We start from the raw sequence: 21,396 nt of genomic DNA, 5'->3' as shown, positions 1-21,396 counted from the left end.
AATCTCTTCAGTGGTGGCAGGATTCTCATGTCTGCTTCTGCATTCAATCTGTTATATATGTGATTTTGGTTGAAATACATAAGGAAATTTAGCCTTATACAGAAGTGTAGTTGGTGAACAGAGAGCTATAGTAATAGTCTTTTCAAATAATATTGCATATATTTTGAATTCTGTACCAGATATTACAGGTGATAGTTTTCTGTAGGTTAAGTTGCTGTATGGAATTTGAAACTATATTAACTTTTCATAATCTCTTATATTAAAATCCATTGATCTGTTTTGTGCTCCGAATGGATATTTTACCCAGGCATGATTTTGTAACTTTACACCATGGTCATTTGGAAATACTACAATTCCAATCAGAAATTCCAGATCTTCAGATTTTAAACAATATCAAAAATCACATGTTTATATCACCACCAATCTCATTAGAAAAAACTTTTTTAAGTAGGGGGAATCTGTCAAGCTTGCAGTGTTGGATACAGGTTTTCCAAAATTATAATTTCTGATTGAAAGCTCCAGTGTTATAATATGTTGAAAAAGTACAGTGATGTTTGCCATTGTTTTCCTTGAAGTAACAGGCTCGCTAATTCATTTTTATTTAAATTCAATTAATTAACATATAATGTATTATTAGTTTCAGTGGTAGAGGTCAGTGATCCATCAGTCTTATATAACACCCAGTGCTCATTACATCACTTGCCCTCCTTAATGTCCATCACCCAGGTTACTCCATTCTCCTGCTCCCTCCCTTCCAGCAACCCTCAGGTTGTTTCCTGTGATTAGGAGTCTCTTATGGTTTGTCTCCCTCTCTGATTTCATCTCATTTTATTTTTTTCCCTTTATTCCCATATGATCCTCTGTTTTATTTCTTAAATTCCACATATGAGTGAGATCATTTGATTATTGTCTTTCTCTGATTGACTTATTTCACTTAGCATAATACCCTCCAGTTCAGTCTACATCATTGCAAATGGCAAGATTTCATTTTTTTTGACGGCTGAGTAGTATTCCATAGTATGTATATATACCACATCTTTATTCATCTGTCACTGGACATATGGGCTCTTTCCATAGTTTGGCTATTGTGGACATTGCTGCTATAAACATTGGGGAGCATGTGTGCCTTTGGATCCCTACATTTGTATCTTTGGGGTAAATACCCAGTAGTGCAATTGTTGGGTCATAGGGTAGCTCTATTTTCAACTTTCTGAGGAACCTCCATACTGCTTTTCAGAGTGACTGCATTCCCATCAACAGTGTAAGAGGGTTGCATTCCCATCAACAGTGTAAGAGGGTTCCCCTTTCTCCACATCCTCACCAACATCTGTCATTTCCTGACTTGTTCATTTTAGGCGTTCTGGCTGGTGTGAGGTGGTGTCTCATTGTGATTTTCATTTGTATATTTCCCTGATGCTGAGTGATGTTGAGCACTTTTTCATTTTGGCCATTTGTATGTCTGTGGAGAAATGTCTGTTCATGTCTTCTGCCCATTTCTTGATTGGATTATTTGTTCATTGGGTGTTGCGTTTGATAAGTTCTTTAAATATTTTGGATACTAGGCCTTTATTTGATAAGACATTTGCAAATATATTCTCCCATTCTGTTGGTTGTCTTTTGGTTTTATGAACTCTTTCCGTTGTTGTGCAAAAAGCTTCTTATCTTGATGAAGTCCCAGTAGTTCATTTTTGCCTTTGTTTCCCTTTCCTTTGGAGATATGTCTAGCAAGAATTTGCTGCAGCTCAGGTCACAGAGGTTGCTATCTGTCTTCTCCTCTAGGATGTTGATGGATTCTTGTCTCATATTTAGGTCTTTCCTCTATTTTGAGTCTATTTTTGTGTAAAGTATAAGGAAATGGTCCGGTTTCATTCTTCTGCATGTGGCTGTCCAATTTTCTGAACACCATTTGTTGAAGAGACCATCTTTTTTCCATGGGATATTCTTTCCTGCTTTGTCAAACATTAGTTGACCATTAAGTTGAGGGTACATTTCTGGGTTCTGTATTCTGTTACATTGATCTTTGCATTTCTTTTTGTGCCAGTGCCACACTGTCTTGATGATTACAACCTTGTAATAGAGCTTTAAGTCTGGAATTGTGACACCATCCACTTTGGTTTTCTTTTTCAACTTTTCTTTGTCCATTCAGGGTCTTTCCTGATTCCTTCCAAATTTTAGGATTATTTGTTCCAGCTCTGATGGTATTTTGATAGGGATTGCATTGAATGTGTAGATGGCTATGGGTAGCACAGACATTTTAACAATATTTGTTCTTCAATTCATGAGAATGGAACATTTTTCCATTTCTTTGTGTCTTCCTCAGTTTCTTTCATGAGCATTCTATAGTTTTCTGAGTATAGATCCTTTGCCTCTTTGGTTAGACTTATTCCTAGGTATCTTATGGTTTGGGGAGCAGTTGTAAATGGGATCAAGTCCTTAATTTTTCTTTCTTCTGTCTCATTGTTAGTATAGAGAAATGCAGCTGGTTTCTGTGCATTGATTTTATATCCTGCCACTTTGCTGAATTCTTTTATGAGTTTTAATAATTTTAGGGTAGAGTCTTTTGGGTTTTCCACATAGAGTATCATGTCATCTGGGGAGAATGAGGGTTTGACTTCTTTGCCAATTCATATGCCTTTTATTTATTTTTGTTGTCTGATTGCTGAGGCTAGCACTTCCAGTACTATGTTAAACAACAGTGGTGATAGTGGACTTCCCTGCCTTGTTCCTGACCTAAGGGGAAAAGCTTTCAGTTTTCCCCATTGAGAATGATACTCACTGTGGGCTTTTGTATAGGGCTTTTATGATATTGAGGTATGTTCCTTCTATCCCTACACTGTGAAGAGTTTTAATTAAAAAAGGATGCTGTACTTTGTCAGATGCTTTTTCTGTATCTATTAAAAAAAATCATATGGTTTTTGTCTTTTCTTTTATTAATGTAGTGTTATCACATTGATTGATTTGTGGATGTTGAACCACCCTTGCAGCCCAGGAATAAATCCCACTTGGTCATGGTGAATAATCCTTTTAATTCACTGTTGAATCCTCACCTGGTGTCTTGGTGAGAATTTTTGCGTCCATGTTCATCAGAGATATTGGTCTGTAACTCTCCCTTTTGGTGGGGTCTTTGTCTGGCTTTGGGATCAAGGCAATGCTGCCCTTAAAGAATGAGTTTAGAAGTTTTCCTTCCATTTCTATTTTTTGAAACAGTTTCAGAAGAATAAGTATTAGTTCTTCTTGAAATGGTTGAATTCCCCTGGGAAGCCATCTGGCCCTGGATTCTTGGTTTGTTTTTGTTTTTGTTTTGTTTTGTTTTTTGGAAATTTTGATTGCTGCTTCAATTTCCTTGCTGGTTATGTATCTGTTCAGATTTTCTTTTTCTTCCTGTTTCAGTATTGGTAGTTTGTACATCTCTAGGAATGCATCCATTTCTTCCAGATTGCCAATTTGTTGGCATATAATTACTCATAATATGTTCTTTAAATTGTTTGTATTTCTTCAGTGTTGGTTGTGATCTCTCCTCTTGCATTCATGATTTTCTTTATTTGGGTCCCTTCTCTTTTCTTTGTGATAAGTCTGGCCAGGGGTTTACCAATGTTATTAAGTCTTTCAAAGAACCAACTTCTAGTTTCATTGATCTTTTTGTACTGTTCTTTTGGTTTCTATTTCATTGATTTCTGCTCTAAGCTTTATTATTTCTCTTCTCCTGCTGGATTTAGACTTAACTTGCTGTTCTTTCTCCAGTCCTTCAGGTGTGAGGTTATGTTGTGTATTTGAGACCTTTCTTGAGTAAGGCTTACAGTGCTATATATTTCCCTCTTAGGACCGCCTTTGCTGTGTCCCAAAGGTTTTGAACAGTTATGTTTTCATTTTCATTTGTTTCCATGCATTTTTAAAATTCTTCTTTAATTTCCTGGTTGACCCATTCATTCTTTAGTAGGATGCTCTTTAGCCTCCCTGTATTTGAGTTCTTTCTAACTTTCCTCTTGTGATGGAGTTAAAGTTTCAAAGCATTGTTGTCCGAAAATATGCGGGGAATGATTCCAGTCTTTTGGTACCAGTTGAAACCTGATTTGTGACCCAGCATATGATCTGTTCTGGCGAATGTTCCATGTGCACCTGAGAAGAATGTGTATTCTTTTGCTTTGAGATGGAATGTTCTGAATATATCTGTGAAGTCCATCTAATCCAGTGTGTCATTCAGAGCCCTTGCTTCCTTGTTGATGTTCTGCTTAGACAATCTGTCCATTGCAGTGAAAAGGGGTGTTGATGTCCCCTATTATTATTGTATTATTATCAATGTGTTCCTGTAATTTTATCAGTTGGTTTATTTAATTGGCTGCTCCCATGTTAGGGGCATAAATATTTACAATTGTTAGATCTTCTTGTTGGATAGACCCTCCTCATCTCTCATTACCATATCTGGTTTAAAATCTAATTTGTCTGATATAAGGATTGCCACCCAGCTTTCTTTTGATTCCATTAGCATGATAAATGGTTTTCCATCCCCTGAGTTTAAATCTGGAGATATCTTTGGACCTAAAATGAGTCTCTTACAGACAGGATATCAGTGGTCTTGCTTTTTTTCCAAACTGATACTCCGTATCTTTTGATTGGGGCATTTAGCCCATTTACCATTCAGAGTAACTATTGAAAAATACGAATTTAGTGCCATTGTATTATCTGTAAAGTCACTATTTCTTTATATTGTCTCTGTTCCTTTCTGGTCTGTGTTACTTTTGGGCTCTCTCTTCACTTAGGGAATCTCTTTCAATATTTCTTGCAGGGGTGGTTTAATGATCATGAATTCTTTTAGTTTCTGTTTGTCCTGGAAGTTTTTTATATCTCTATTTTGAATGACATCCTAGCTGGATAAAGTATTCTTGGTTGCATATTTTTCCTCATTTTGCACCCTGAATATATCATGCCAGTCTTTTCTGGCCTGCTAGGTCTCTGTGGTTCAGTCTAATGTTTCTACCCTCATAGGTTACAGACCTCTTGTCCAGAGATGCTTTCACGATTTTCTCCTTTTCTCTGAAATTTGCAGGTTTCACTTTTATATGTGAGGGTGTTGACCTATTTTTATTCACTTTGAGGGGTGTTCCCTGTGCCTCCTGGACGTGAATGCCTATTTCCTTCCCCAAATTAGGGAAGTTCTCTGGTATAATTTGCTCCTGTATACTTACTGCTCCTCTCTTTCCTCTTCAGTTATAATCTCGTTTCTCTTTATGGTATCACTTATCTCTCAAATTCTCCCCTTGTGATCCAGTAATTGTTCATTTCCCTTTTTTTCAACTTCTTTATTCTCCATCATTTTGTCTTCTGTATCACTAATTCTTTCTTCTGCCTCATTTCTCCTAGCAGTTAAAGCCTCCATTTTTTTATTGCATCTCACTAATAGCGTTATTTATTTTGACTCGATTAGATTATAATTCTTTTATTTTTCCAGAAAGAGATTCTCTAGTGTCTTCTGTGCTTTTTTCAAGCCCAGCTAACATCTTTATAATCATTATTCTGAACTCTAGTTCTGACATCTTACTTACATCCATACTGATTAGGTCCCTGGCAATCAGTACTGCCTCTTGTTCTCTTTTTTGAGGTAAGTTTTTATGTCTTGTCATTCTGTCCAGAGAAGAATAGCTGAATGAGAGGACAGAGTACTAAAATGGCAACAACGCCAGAGAAATATAGACTAGACAAATCAGAAGAGACCCCAAATGGAAAAAAGACAAAAATTAAAATTAAAAAAAAAAAATAGCATATAATCAGACATTTGAACAGAACTGAGCATTGGATCCTGTGTATATTTTAGTCTGTGAGAAAACTAGGTCCCAAAATTGTAAAGAAAGAAAAACTTTTATATGTACAAAAATAAAATTAAATACAATTAAAGGATAGAATATAACTGTAAAAATGAATGTTGAAAGAAAAAAAAAAACAAAAAAAACCAAGAAAGATTATAAACAGGTGAACAGAACAGTGCTGAGTGTATTTTGGTTGGTTTGTTAGAAAAAATTACATCTCAAAATTGTAAAGAAAGAAATATATATATATATATATATATATACACACACACATACATACACACACACACATACATACACACACACAAAAATAAAATTAAATACATTGAAAAGATAGAATGTGATTAGAAAGATAATTTTTAAAAAGACTTTAGCAAAAAAAAAAAGTAAAGTAAAAAAAATAATATGATCATACAGGTAAAGAGAACAGGTTCCTACACTAGATTCTGGGTGTATTCTGGTCTGTTTGTTAGAAGAAAGTGCATCCCAAAATTATAAAGAAAGAAAAACTTATATATATACAAAAATTAAAAGAATAGAATTTAACTGTAAAAATGAAAATTTTAAAAGTTGCTAAAATAAGAAATTGGTTGAAAAGGAAAGACAAAAAAATTAAAATTGGAAAGACTAAGGAATCATGGGGGAAAAAACCATGAATTCTATATACTATTTTCCCCTAGTGCTGTAGTTTTGCATTTGTGTATGATCGTGGGTGAACTTCGGCTTAGCTGGATGGTTCGTGCTGATCTTTTGGGGGAGGGGCCTGTTGCATTGATTCTCAAGTGTCTTTGCCCCAGGTGGAATTGCGCTGCCTCTGCCAGGAGGCAGGTAAGTAAGTGGCTCCAGATTATCCTCTGTGACTTTTGTTCCCTGAAGGCTTTCCATGCCCTTTAGAGGATGATGGTGAAAATGGTGGCTTCCCAATCTCCAGCCCCTGCACAGAAAGCTGGGGCCCCACTCCTCAGTGTGCCCTCTGGGAAAAGCAGTCAGTCACTTCCATCTCTGACCGCTATCTGTGCTCACCCAGCCTGTGACCAAGCATTTCTTTCTCAGGCCCACAACTCTGTTTCAAGGATCCAACCCCTACAGAATTGTGTGGTGTGCACCTGTGCCACTCTCCCCAGGGGAGAAAGTGGGGTCTTGCTGTGGTTCTGCTGCTCGCTGGGCCCCTGCTTGGAGAGCAGTCGCCCCACGGTGCCTGGGTTGGCAGTATACTGTTGAGAGCCCAAGGTGAGAGCCCACTCTTGAGCTCACTGATTGCAGCCACATTCCCTGCTCCAATGCCTGGGAACTCTACTGGCTCAGGCACCCCTGGTTGTCTTGTGACCCCGTGGATCCTGAGACCACACTGTCCCACCCAGGATTCCGCCCTGCTTCGCCACCTGGCACCTTTCAGGCAGGGACATCTCTCACCAGGGCAGACTTCTAAAAGTTCTGAGATTTGTGCTGTGTTGCTCTATCACTTTTGGGTGCTGGCTTTTGGAGGCTCCCTTCCCCCTCAATTTATCTTCCAATATATGGCCTTAGATTAACTTCTCCACATCTCCTACCTTGCAGAAAGTGGTCACTTTTCTATTTGTAGAAAATTTGTAGTTATTTTTTTCATAGATCTCCAGTTGAGTTCACAGGTGTTCAAAATGATTTGATAGCTATCTAGCCGAATTCCTGGGACCAGACGAAGCTGAGGTCTCCTACTCCTCCACCACCTTGACTCTCTCCTCCGTAATTCATTTTTTCTTTTTTAACTTCTTGCCAGATGCCTAAGTGTAAATGACTATAGTTTAATTGTCAGTTCTTTCAATTTAATATAAAAATGGTGTTCCATTTTGGGTTGAGCTTACACCTCACAGTCTCCCATGAGAAACTGTCATACTGAGGTATACAACATGAATTTTTACACATTCTTCCCATTTTCAAACTCTGCTGAAGAGACAGCATGTATTCCAAGAGTTGATTTTAATATAGTTAATATTTTTACTGATTCATCAAGAACATTTAAAAATAAAACTGGCTTTTTTTTTTTTTTTAAACTGTGAGTGTGTGGTTGTATGGAATGCAGTGACTACTAGTAATGGTTTGATACCAGTGCCTTGAGTTTGCTAAGGTGCCAAGACTTTTACCAGTCATTCCTTTTGATGAGTCAGGGCAAGTGTAGCGAGAAAGGCAAATGGCATCTCAGTATTATTATAAAATGGTTTTGACTTTGTAGATCCCCTAGTCCTGGAGCACTCTTTGAGAACCTCAGCACTAGAAAACTTATGAATTCTAGGCTAACTTTAAAACATTTGTAGGTTGATGATTTTAGTGATTATCCCTCGGTTATGTGTGAGATTATAATGGATTGCAAATAATCGTACTTGAATTATAATATATGAGCAAACTTTCTGTCTTATAGTTTTGCAAGTTGGTAAATCTAAATGTAGTAGTGTAAATACTGTATTTCTTCTCTGGTTAGATGGGTTAGTTTACAGATTTTACCTATTAAAAAATGTTTTGCCTATGTTAATTATTAAATGAGCTTCACTCAAGTGTGTTTGTACATTTGTGTGACTGTTGTGTTTTTGTCACTTTTCTCCCCCTTGTTCATTTGAAGAACCTCCAACATGTTCTCCTCAGCAGTTTACTTGTTTTACGGGAGAAATTGACTGTATCCCTGTGGCATGGCGCTGTGATGGGTTTACTGAATGTGAAGACCATAGTGATGAGCTCAACTGTCCTGTATGCTCAGAATCCCAGTTCCAATGTGCCAGTGGGCAGTGTATTGATGGTGCCCTCCGATGCAATGGAGATGCAAACTGCCAGGATAAATCAGATGAGAAGAACTGTGAAGGTATGCAAAATTCCTGGGGCCTGGTTGTGTCGCCTTTTTTTCCATTAATGTTCAATTGTTTGAAATTTAGAGTATTGTTTTGGCTTAGTAGATATGGGGTTTTTTCAAGTACATTTGACTTTATGATGTTTAACCTAGTAGCATGTTCCAAATTGTTGTTTTACTCCACTTAAACATAGGTTTAAGTGTATGGGGTCTATACACCTTAATAAGCTTGGCAGATTGAGGGATGAGGCCCAGAAGTTAGACCTTCAGTATGTAAAAATAGTCCTTGTTTCCAGTGAACTCTGAATTAGTAGCTTTGTTTATTACAATATAAAATAGTTTCATATTTTCCTCTTTGCACCACTAACCTTTAACATGGTAAAAACAAATTCTCTAGAATTGTTTAATGTCTAGAAATGCACATACAGGGCACCTGGGTGGCTCAGTAGGTTAAGCTCTGCCTTCCGCTCAGGTCACGATCCCAATGTCCTTTGGATGCAGCCCCATGTCGGGCTCCCTGCTTAGCAGGAAGTCTCCTTCTCCCACTGCCCCTCCCCACTGCTCATGTGCATTTTCTCCTCTCAGATAAATCAACCTTAAAAAAAAATGCACATAGATAGAATTCTTTAATTCTTAACAGAATTATTAGTGAAAGAGGATCCTAATTTCATATAAAGAACAAAATAGGAAATTTCGTGCTGGATTTCTTTTTTTCCACTCTTTTCTCTCTACCAATGGAAATCCCCAGAGAATAATTTTTAAGTTATATTTTAAAGTCTAATTTGTTTTTCATTTACACCCAGAAAGTACTTTTTGACTTTACATGCTAGTAAAAATAAAAAAACTATTTACATTTTTTCCCCAGTGCTTTGTTTAATTGATCAGTTCCGCTGTTCCAACGGTCAATGCATTGGAAAACATAAGAAATGTGATCATAATGTGGATTGCAGTGACAAGTCAGATGAATTGGATTGTTGTAAGTAGGACTAAAACCTTATATATTGCTCTTATGGGAGAATTTTTAAGATACTTTTTCCTTTTCTTCATAGGTGAGTTTCTCTTATAATTAGTATTTCTTTATTAAGAAACAAACATTAGGGGTGCCTGGGTGGCTCAGTCAGTTAAGCGTCCAGCTCTTGATTTCAGCTAGGTCATGATCTCAGGGTTAGAGATCAAGCCCTACATTGGGCTTCCTGCTCAGCTGGGAGTCTGTGTGAGATTCTCTCCCTCTCCACCTGCTGCACTCTCTCTTTCTCCCTAAAACAAATGAATAAAAATCTTTAAAAAAAAGAAGAAAAGAAGCATTAATGTTAAGCTAATTATTTGTACCAGGATTTTTTTGTTTTGCTTTAATAATTCCTTATAGATAGCAGTTTTCTTTGCACAAATATCTTCACAGAAACATCAAGGAAAACATCAGAAAGGAATAAATATTATTTTGCCACAACTAAAGTTAGGAAATTCTCAAACCGTTTAGATATGTAGAAATCAGTGGTGTAAACTTGAGATTCTGAACATTAGCTCATGTTTATCATCTCTCACTTTTTTTTGACATGTTTCTACCAGTTTCTTAATGACTTTAAGAGCGTCCTTAAAATGAAGGCTGAGGATTCTTAGGCCAATATATACCCCTATGCCTAAGGACTCTAGCATACATAACTGATAGTTTCATAACTATTGACAGATGCCCTGACATAAAATATATCCCAAAGTGATAAACTTAGTTCTGAATAGAATTCAGCATAAGGCACGTCTATCCTGTCAGACTGATTTTATGGAATTTAGGTAGAATTCATTTAAAAACTCTTTACATGTAATGAAAACTTTAAGCTGGTATTTTTACAAAATTCAAATGGGATCCTTGCTAAGACTTTTAGAACCTATTCATTTATTCAGCAGACTTTGACTGAATACCTGCCATGTGTTGAGGGTTCCTGTACCAAGTTTCTCAGAGTCCTCTCTGGTTGAGGTTGTAGTAAGAATAAAGATTTTAAAGCTAAATGGAGATGGATTTGAATTCTAGCTCCACCTCTTACCAGCAGATTATTTGTTGTTATGTTTAAAATGAAGATAATATTTAGCTTGGTGGCTGTGAGAATATTAAACAATTCAGTGTATATAAGATCTATGGCCTAGCTCATAGTAGACACTCTTGATAAGGGAATGTAATAAGTGATACTAAGTGTACTGTAATAGAGATCTGTATAAGTACTAGCATCAAAAAAAGAGAGTGGTCCCTTCGACCCCAGCAGCAGCAACTTCTTCCTAGAAACATTGCCAAAGGCAAGGGAAGAAAGGACAAAGATCAAGATCAAAAGCTTTTGCACAGCAAAGGAAACAGTCAACAAAACCAAAAGACAACTGACAGAATGGGAGAAGATATTTGCAGACAACGTATCAGATAAAGGTCTAGTATCCAAAATCGATAAAGAACTTATCAAACTCAGTACCCAAAGAACAAAAAATCCAGTCAAGAAATGGGCAGAAGATATGAACAGACATTTCTGCAAAGACATCCAGATGGCCAACAGACACATGGAAACGTGTTCCACATCACTCAGCATCAGGGAAATACAAATCAAAATCACAATGAGATGCCACCTCTCAGAAGTCAGAATGGCTAAAATTAACAAGTCAGGAAATGGCAGATGCTGGCGAGGATGCAGAGAAAGGGGAACCCTCCTACACTGTTGGTGGGAATGCAAGCTGCTGCAACCACTCTGGAAAACAGCATGGAGGTTCCTCAAAAAGTTGAAAATAGAGCTACCCTACAACTTGGCAATTGCACTACTGGGTATTTACCCTAAAGATACAAATGTAGTGATCCGAAGGAGCCCATGCACCCAAATGTTATAGCAGCAATGTCCACAATAGCCAAACTGTGGAAAGAATCTAGATGTCCATCAACAGATGAATGGATAAAGAAGATGTGGTATATATACAATGGAATATATGCAGCCATCAAAAGAAATGAAATCTTGCCATTTGTGATAACATGGATGGAACTAGAGGGTCTTATGCTGAGCGAAATAAGTCAGTCAGAGAAAGACAATTATCATATGATCTCCCTGATAGGAGGACGTTGAGAGGCAAAGTGGGGGGCTTGGGGAGTAGGGAAGGAAAAAATAAAACAAGATGGGATTGGGAGGGAGACAAACCATAAGAGACTCTTAATCTCACAAAACAAACTGAGGGTTGCTGGGGGGTGGGGGTAGGGAGAGGGTGGTTGGGTTATGGACATTGGGGAAGGTATGTGCTATGGTGAGTGCTGGGAAGTGTGTAAGCCTGATGATTCATAGACCTGTACCCCTGGGGCTAATAATACATTATATGTTAATTTAAAAATTTTTTTAAAAAGAGAGTGGTCCAATCTTTAGGAATGAAGATGGGGTTCATCAAGGAAACAACATCTTAGAAAACTGGTACTTAAGATTGGGTCTTGATCAGTGATAGCATTAATTAAACAGATAAATGGAGAGATTGTATTCCAAGCAGAGGAATATGCTATCCAAAAACAGAGTGAAACAGGCACCTTTGGGAAACTACATGTAACTGGGATTGCCAGAATACAGGCAATGTCTTGAGGAGGGGTATCAGCAAGAGAACATGTAAAGGTGAGATTAGAGAAGACTTTACTTTTCTTTGAAAGAGCCTAGACAGCATCCAGAGTAACAGAGAGCCATTGAGAAGGTTAAGTAAAGGACTGGCATGGCTATGTAATTGTGAAAGCTGTAAAATTAGATGGATTTTAAGTATAAGATTATAGGCAGGGAAATGTTAGGTTGATTGCTTTCACACTTACTGATCACATCAAGAGGAATACAAAGATGTGGGTGTTCACATAAAGAAACAAAAGCGTCATACAGCAGTACTTACCCGTATGATAAAGAATGTATTCTGAAGTTTTCTGTTTTATTTTTTTTTCGAAGTCTTCTGTTTTAAAATGAGGATTGCAACACTAATTTTTTTTCATCATCTATTGGCTTGCAGCCTCTAATTTAAAATACTTAGGAGGCTCTTATAGTTCAGGCCGAAGATGATTATCTAAATCAAGAGAAGCAGTGGTGATGGAAAGGAGGGGTTAGATTTTAGAAATAGAATAAAAAAGTTTTTGTAACCTGACACGTTTAGGTTGACTTACAAGCACCACACTGAGTGACTGGAGTCATTAACGGGAACATATAGCAGAGACTGAAAACTGAAGAATCATTCCATATCTTGGGCTGCAGATATAATATTTGTCTGATATAGGTTTTTTTATTACTTTTTAAAATTTAATTTAAATGCCTTTGATTTGCCACAAGTACCATCATTTATTTATGATCTGCTTTACCCTGGAATCCACAAAACCTGTTGGATATTGGTGAAAATGAATGCAGAGTAGATAGGTTGCATTCAGGTTGTCAATGGGATATCGCATTGAAGCTATTCAGGAAGTTGTTGTCAGTTGTATGAGTCTTTAGCTCAAGAGAGATATTTGGCCTCTTCAATTTATTAAAGATAATTGAAGCTTAGGCAGTGGATGAAGTCTCTTAGAGAGTTAAGTAGAGGAAAATAGAGGGACAGAGACAGAACTCTGGCAAACACCTGCACTTAAGAGATGAAAGAGAAGGAAGCCAACAAATGGAAACAGAAAAAGAATAGTCAGAGATAGTAAAAGTAAGAGAGTGGTATTTTGGAAGGGTATTGATTACACATTTTTGAGAAGAAAACAAGAGCCATCGGTATTGAATGGTTAGAGAGGTCAGTAAGATGAAGAGTTTAGTGAATATGGCAAATAGGAGAATTTTGACCTTTGTCAGACAAGTTTCACTGTGGCCATGAAGATAGAAGCGTGATTTCAGTGAGTTAAGATGTGAAGACTAAGAATTGGAGATAGTGAGTATAAACTATCCTTTCTTGCATCTTGGCATTAGAAGGTAATGCCAAGGCATTGGAAAGGGATAAGAAATATAGATGGCTGCTCACAAGGAGTAGGGGGAATTTGTATCCCAGAGTCCACAGACAAAATATCTAACTGCCAGCTCCTGCATATCCTGTAACTTAGTGATAGCATTTTCTCTCATTTATTTAATCTAGTGGAGGGCAAATTCAGCTGTGTGGGTGGGAGATTTAAGGTAAGATGAAGCAGAAGAAAGGTTTTTTAAGGAATCTGCAAGTGTAAGGCCCCTGAATGGTCAGCCGGTTAAGCATCTGACTCTTGATTTTGGCTCAGGTCATGATCTCGGGGTCATGGAATTGAGCCTCCTGTAGGGATCTGTGCTCAGCGAGGAGTCTGCCTTGGATTTTCTCCCACTCCCTCCACCTCTGTCCCTCCTCTCTGTGCTCTCTTGCTCGCTCTCTCACTGTCTCAAAAAAAAAAAGAAAAAAATACACACACACACATAACACATACACACACACACACACACACACACGCACGCACACACACGAAGGAAAGAAAGAGCTGCGGTGTGAGATATGGTCCAACTATTCAGAATGGAACGATTTTCCTTCCAAATAGAGGAGTAATGCTCTAAACTTGAGCCCTTTTACTGTTTACCTTTTCCTGTGATACTGATGCCCCCTGCTTCTAAAGCCTCACATAGCTCACGGATCTGGTAAAGGTGAATGCCATGGGCAGGGTCGTCCTCTCATGCTCTCAAGTTCTGGCCTTTGTAAGTACTCAGGCAATAGACTCACCCTGAAAGCACCAGCATATTGGGCGCAAGAGCTAATGCTCTCTTTAGCTTCTAATCTCCCTTCACCAGGCCTGGATGTCTCTTTTCAAACCTAAAATCATGCTCAGAGCTGCTTTTGGCTTCTTCATTATGCCGGGTAAAACATTTGATGACTTTCCTAGGTCCATCCCTTTTGAGCCTAAAATTTTCTCTGAAATTCAAAATAACCATGTTACTTTATGACATACAAAATGAAGTAGAACAAATTTTATCTCTGTGTTTAGAAATGACGTTTAAATCTATGATTCACTTCTATCTTTTTTTCATCAGTTTATAGATATACTTTTCAATGTATTGTTTTATTTCTGTCTTCACTTAAAGATAGTTCATTTTGATTTCTAGTGATACTTAACCTGTATGCCCAATGGGGCATGGTGAGTAAGTATTCGTAGAAACAAAAAAAATGGTTGTGCTTTGTCTTCACTAATTCACATTCTACTCAGAAGCCCTCTTTTTAATAACTATCTTGAGTCTACAATTGTTTCTCCTTTATATAACTGTACTGCATTCTCATTTTAGATCCAACTGAGGAACCAGCTCCACAGGCCACCAACACCGTTGGTTCAGTTATTGGAGTAATTGTCACCATTTTTGTGTCTGGAACTATATACTTTATCTGCCAGAGAATGTTGTGTCCGCGTATGAAGGGAGATGGGGAAACCATGACTAATGACTATGTAGTTCATGGACCAGCTTCTGTGCCCCTTGGTTATGTGCCACATCCAAGTTCTTTGTCAGGATCTCTTCCAGGTGAGTTAAGACTGATCCACTGAGAATCAAGTCTGGGATCCTGGCGGGATTGCCAACTTTCCATTATGAAACAGGGTATTACCTAGAGTCTATTTCAAACTAGACTACTTTGGGTTTAAAAAATTGTAAGAACAAATGTTCTCTTTTACTTTTAGCACTCTTTTTATAAAAGGTTATGAAGCAAATATATAATAACGCACATTTATACATACCAACTGCATTTATTGCACATACAAATACACTGCATTTTTGGATGTCCTCTCCTGAAAGTAAATCGCTAGACATTTGGTGGAGAGTCATAAACCACAGGTCCTTTAGGCATACTACCAGGGGACCTCAGTACTACAGAGCCCAGCAACTAAAGGTGGGGTGAAAAAAAGATTAAGATTCCTTTTCAGCAGAGATTTGGAAATAGCTGAGTGGTAGTAAGGAGGGATATATTAGGCTATGCCTAAATAATAACCAATAGCCAGAAATTCAATGTCCTTGGGTAGACCATATTGCCCTAGGGAAGTACGGCTTTCTTTTCAATGCCTTTTGGTGCCCATAGTGAAAAGAAGTCTTTTTTTAAATGAATATGGAGAAGGAAGTGTCAGGCAAAATCTCTCAGAAAAAAAAAGAACTTTTTCTGGGTATAAATCTAAGAAAACAGATAAGATTTTTGAAACTGTTAATGATAGTGATTCCTTTTGCTATAACTATTTTCAGTTAGTGAAATATGGGAAGTCACTTGGAAAATAATAGAATTTCTTCTTTAGCATTGGTGGTTGTGATTCCAACAACATTTACATCCAGAAGATGAAGAAGTAATCTGTACTTTGTATTAATGTCTTTAAAACTGGATTAGTTTCCTCCTGAGTAAATCTATTGTTTAATCTGTCCTGCCCACACTCCGTAGTCCTTTTCTTCTACAAATCCTCTAAAGTTGAAAACTTCTTATTTTGAAGAGCTCTGCTTCCGTCCTTGGAGAGAAGGGATGGAGCTATTTACTTGGCCTTGTTCTAGGCCAGCTCTCAGAAGTGTTCACTTCTAGAGAATATTCATTTCTCTTCTCCATTAAGTATTTTCAATTATTATTAGGAAAAGAGAGCATAAATTGTTTTGAAATCAAACCATTTGGCTATTGGTATTTGTAATCCTAGTATTGAATAAAAACATTTTATGGGTGGAAATAATTTTTATAGATCTGATTCATCTTCAGTATTTATCTTTCATTTTAGGAATGTCTCGAGGTAAATCAATGATCAGCTCCCTAAGTATCATGGGGGGCAGCAGTGGACCCCCTTATGACCGAGCTCATGTCACAGGAGCATCATCAAGTAGTTCTTCAAGCACCAAAGGCACTTACTTCCCTGCAGTAAGCAGTCTGTTTTCCTTTGTTTGACTTTGAATGCTAAGTTAAATGGGATCCTAAATTTAAAAGGGGGTACTCAGTGGTAAAAAGTTTGGTACTACTAAAGATGGTAATGTAAAGAGTTTTTAGAATTTGGTTTTTAGTATAGAATTTAGGCATAGAGGGGGGCGCCTGGGTGGCTCAATGGGTTAAAGCCTCTGCCTTCGGCTCAGATCATGATCCCAGGGTCCTGGGATGGAGCCCCGCATCAGGCTCTCTGCTCAGCGGGGAGCCTGCTTCCTCCTCTCTCTCTGCCTGCCTCTCTGCCTACTTGTGATCTCTGTCTGTCAAATAAATAAATAATTTTTTAAAAAATCTAAAAAAAAAAAAAGAATTTAGGCATAGAGGGCTTACAGCTAGGATTTACCACCACCATGCAAGCACTCTTAAATCTAAATCTTTAAGTTTACCGTGTAGTAACCAGCATGTTTGAAAGCATTAGGCAGTAATTTCATAGTTTGGGTAAAAGTAGAACTACTGAGTAGTAAATCCTGAGAGGGTTAGAATCTACATTCTGTGACCTCTCTAAAAAAGGAAGCATACCTGGTATTTCTCCCAAGTCAGTAATGTTTCTCTAAACATTTATAATTTTAAAAAAATCAGAACCCAGCTATGCTGAACTTAAACCAGTGACTTAAAACAGATTTCCTTCTTATCACATTGCTCTGTGTAGCCATGACGAAATGGTGTTCTAGGGAGTAGAGAGCCCCATTCTTAAGCACTATTGGAGGTCAGTTCTTTGGGAAAGGATTGTGCTGATCATGTAATGGAAAGGAATACCAAACAGATGAAGGAAGAGCATGTAAGAAAGTCTAATGGTCTTTGTGTGGCATAGACTATTAATTATTTTAATAATGTAATTATTTTTCTGTTTAGATTTTGAACCCTCCGCCATCCCCAGCCACAGAGCGATCACATTACACTATGGAATTTGGTTATTCTTCGAATAGTCCTTCCACTCATAGGTCCTACAGGTAATGCGTATCTTCCTCTAGTATAATCAAGGTATTTATTAAAAGAAAGAAGGATTCTAGTTGTGGTAGTAATGGAGCCTACATAAATAGATGATGGTAACTGAGAGAGAATAGGCATTTTGTCTTGGTAGTGCTAATGTTGCCCCTACCACACATCCTTTTCTTCCAGACATTATATATTTTTTTAAAGAGAGTCACAAATACTAGGTTTCAAAGTAATAAAGTAGAGCCCCTAATTATTTTGGCAAAATTATAAGGAAAAGTTACCCACCAAAATAACTGATCTCAAAATAGATTACTGCTCAAGTTAGGTTTGATCAATAGTCAAATTGACATAAGATAGTCTATTGACATAAGACTGTCCAAAACCCCATCCTTAGACTGTCAATCAAACCTAACTTCAGAGAGTCGTGAGAGCTGTAAAGAGCAGGGAGAGTAAGCACAGATTTCGAGAGAAGCTGAAGTTCAGTCCTTGCTTCACATACTTTATTACAATCGGGAATGAAAAATTTCTCATAAAATCGCTTGGAATAAATCATGACTCACTAAAATGAATGAAATATATTTGTAAGACAGAAAGGGGGAAATTATGCCTTTCTGCTACTGTGTGTCTGTAGAGCATAGTGAGAAGTACTACTGTATTATATCCTTACTCTCTTCACTATCTTTCAAAGGCCAGCAGAAAGTCCACAGCGTGATGATCTCTAAGTGCTGAGTGTTGTGTTTATTGGCATCCCTGAAGTGCCTATTATCTTCTAGTTAAGGTGTTTCCTAGACTTGTAGTCAAATTATCCTGATACAACCTTACAGATATAGAGAAGCCAAGTGGAAACTGTTTATAGCGTCTTATTCAGCACTTGCATTTCATTTTATAGATAAGACTGTTTGAGACAGGCTTGATTCTGAACTGATGTTTTTGTGTTTTAAGTGTTGATTTCCTTGCCACTAGTTTGTTCTCAAAAGCCAAAATAGGAAGCAGAAACCTGTAAACTGAAAAAACAAAATGAAAGACCTAAATTTTTATTTAAAAAAATTAATTTCTTTGGGGCACCTGGCTGGCTCAGTTGGTAGAGCATCTAATAACTCTTGATCTCAGGGTCATGAGTTCAGGCCCTGCATTGGGCATGGAGCCTACTTTCTAAATACATACATACATACATACATACATACATACATACATACATACATAAATATTTATATTGAATAAAACATTGATTAAAATGGATATAATTGCATCAAAAACATTTCTTATTTGACTATTTCTCATGTCTCAAATTAAGCCCAGTTTCTTTCTTCTGAGTCACACTTTTCATTATTTGAGATTTTTGCCCGGACTGGAATGTAAAAGAATTTTGTTAATTTTATTTCCTTTCTTCTTAGCTGTTTTGTTTTGTTTTCTTCCCCATGAAAATGGAAGTGTTGGGCCTTTAAATGTTGAGCCAAGAAATTTCACCAGGACTCAATGTATGATTGGACAGAAAGATAAAACCTAAAAAGTGCTATGACATCATGTCATTATTGGTAGTGAAAACGCTTGGGAACCTGCTCAGCAGGTCATGTAACTTTTGGTCTTTGGCAGCCATTTCTTTTGAGGCAAACCCTGGGTGATACCAAATGGTGGATATATCTTAGGATAGTATGTTGTGGCAGTCTGTAGCACTGGGCATCTTATGGCTTGTTCCTTCAGTTTTACACATGCTCCTACCCCTCTCTTCTAGTCACTTTGTTTGATAACAAAGCATTTGAAGAAACCTTGATTGGGATAAATATGAAATAAGATCAGCTTTACGATATTTGGAATATAAGTGGTATATGAGGTTACGGATAGAAGTAGAAACAATAGAAAGGCTAGCACTTCTAGCTCTTCTCTTCACTGGTGTGTTCATATTTTCTCAGTTCCTTTTTTATTAGTGAACCATGCTATAAACTTGATTAACGGCTGTAGATTATTTGAAAAGGTGGAACAATAAGTATAAGAAATAAATTAGGTGTCTGAAATACATATTGGAAAATATACTGGCCCTACATTATTTAGGTATTTAGAATTAATCATTTTGTTGTTAGGACAGTATGCTTGTCTGTATACAGGGGATCAAAACTCTTTCCTTCAAACCATAGCACTTTCTCTTGGCTGATAGTGACAGTAATGGGGTAGATATGCCCCTTAGGCTGTCTGCCAAAATTTAGCATGGCTTGCACAATATTTGTTTTAAAGAGAGAATGAAGTCTTCAGACATTTTCAGGTTATTAAGTAAATTATAGATCAGTTAAAGAATGTTAAAGGAATACTAACATGATTGAGTAAGATCAAATATGTGAAGACCCATTCTTCTCACAGACTATGGAACAGCAAAAATTGGTGGGGCACCTGGACGGCTCAGTGGGTTAAGCCTCTGCCTTGGGCTCAGGTCATGATCTCAGGGTCCCCAGCCCCACATCGGGCTCTCTGCTCGGCAGGGAGCCTGCTTCCCCTTCTCTCTCTGCCTACTTGTGATCTCTGTCTGTCAAATAAATAAAATCTTAAAAAAAAAAAAAAAAAGAAAAGAAAAGAATTGGTGAGGTCAGTCCACTATATAGACTAAATGCAAAATGTATAAATGACTTTCTAGAGATGATCATTAAGTATAACTTTGAATATAGTGAAACGGTTTAACTTAAAGAGGGTATAAGAGCACATTCAGAGGCTAGGTTGAGTTTACCTCTGTATGACCAACCTATCCATTTTTAAATGCCTCTAGTCACATTTTATTTGCAAATATGAAATACTGTCTTCCTTTAATTGGCCATTGCAAATTGTCTCCTGGTCTGTACAAATTTAAATTGTAGTAGCACATTATCTTCAAAGTGAAGTTTACATTTAATAATTCTATATTCTGATAGGGAAAACAGCTTTTCTGTAAAACTAAGTGTCTGCTTCTCTTGATTTCCTCCTATACCAGCTACAGGCCATACAGTTACCGGCACTTTGCACCCCCTACCACACCCTGCAGCACAGATGTTTGTGACAGTGACTATGCTCCCAGCCGGAGAATGACCTCAGTGGCAACAGCCAAGGGCTACACTAGTGACTTGAACTATGACTCAGAGCCTGTGCCTCCACCTCCCACACCCCGAAGCCAATACCTGTCAGCAGAAGAGAACTATGAAAGCTGCCCACCTTCTCCATACACAGAGAGGAGCTACTCTCATCACCTCTACCCACCGCCACCCTCTCCCTGTACAGACTCCTCCTGAGGAGGGGCCCTCCTCCTCTGACTGCCTCCAATGCAAAAATGTAAATACAAATTTGGTTGAGATCTGGAGGGGGGGAGGGAGCTATTAGAGGAAGATGAGGCAGACCATGTACAGTTAAAAAATTATAAATGGGGTAGGGAATACTGGAGATATTTGTACAGAAGAAAAGGATATTTATATATTTTTCTTAAAACAGCAGATTTGCTGCTTGTGCCATAAAAATTTGTATAAAAAATAAATTTGTACTAAAAGTTTTATTTTTGCAAACTAAATACACAAAGCATGCCTTAAACCCAGTGAAGTGACTGAATACAAAGGAAGCAGAAATAATAAAGGCATCACTGACCAGGAATGTCTGGGCTTTATTGATACCAAAAAAAAAAAAAAAAGAGAGAGAGAGGAGAAGAAGAAGAAGAAGAAGAAGAAGAATTTAAGTCCATCTCAGAGCAGCAAACCACAGATACTTGGAAGTAGCCAAATAGCCTTCACGTTAACTAACATTTGAGGGTCAACAAGTTTAAGAAATCACGAAAGGAAAAAAAAGGAATTAAAACTAACTTTGGACAAAGGGCTTTGTTTTCTCTAGGAATCCAATTATTTTAGTGAGGAAAGTAGGTATTTATAAAAATCCCTTCTGGGTGTTACTATTTTAGAAGATCAGCTGTCTGGTAAGAAGGTGTGGGGCTCTTTGTGTGTGCAAGTCTTCTGT

At 37.5% G+C, this 21,396-nt stretch overlaps 1 protein-coding gene across 1 annotated transcript in view; it reads left to right on the top strand.

Moving 5' to 3' along the window:
- LOC111142027 (LDL receptor related protein 6) overlaps nt 1-21,076 on the top strand; it is a 173,046-nt gene extending 151,970 nt beyond the window's left edge. Inside the window, exons 18-23 of the mRNA XM_022494947.1 lie at nt 8,395-8,631; nt 9,482-9,592; nt 14,856-15,086; nt 16,307-16,443; nt 17,356-17,453; nt 20,393-21,076. Coding sequence (XP_022350655.1) covers nt 8,395-8,631; nt 9,482-9,592; nt 14,856-15,086; nt 16,307-16,443; nt 17,356-17,453; nt 20,393-20,687 — 1,109 coding nt within the window. The 3' untranslated portion in view covers nt 20,688-21,076. The remainder of the gene's footprint in view (nt 1-8,394; nt 8,632-9,481; nt 9,593-14,855; nt 15,087-16,306; nt 16,444-17,355; nt 17,454-20,392) is intronic.
- Nucleotides 21,077-21,396: the final 320 nt, after the last annotated feature.

This window comes from Enhydra lutris, unplaced genomic scaffold (genome assembly GCF_002288905.1).
Source record: "Enhydra lutris kenyoni isolate GAN:26980312 unplaced genomic scaffold, ASM228890v2 scaffoldscaffold7, whole genome shotgun sequence".
NCBI lineage: Eukaryota > Metazoa > Chordata > Mammalia > Carnivora > Mustelidae > Enhydra > Enhydra lutris.
The sequence above is the reverse complement of the archived record's forward strand: the minus strand, read 5'-3'. Positions and strand labels throughout refer to the sequence as shown.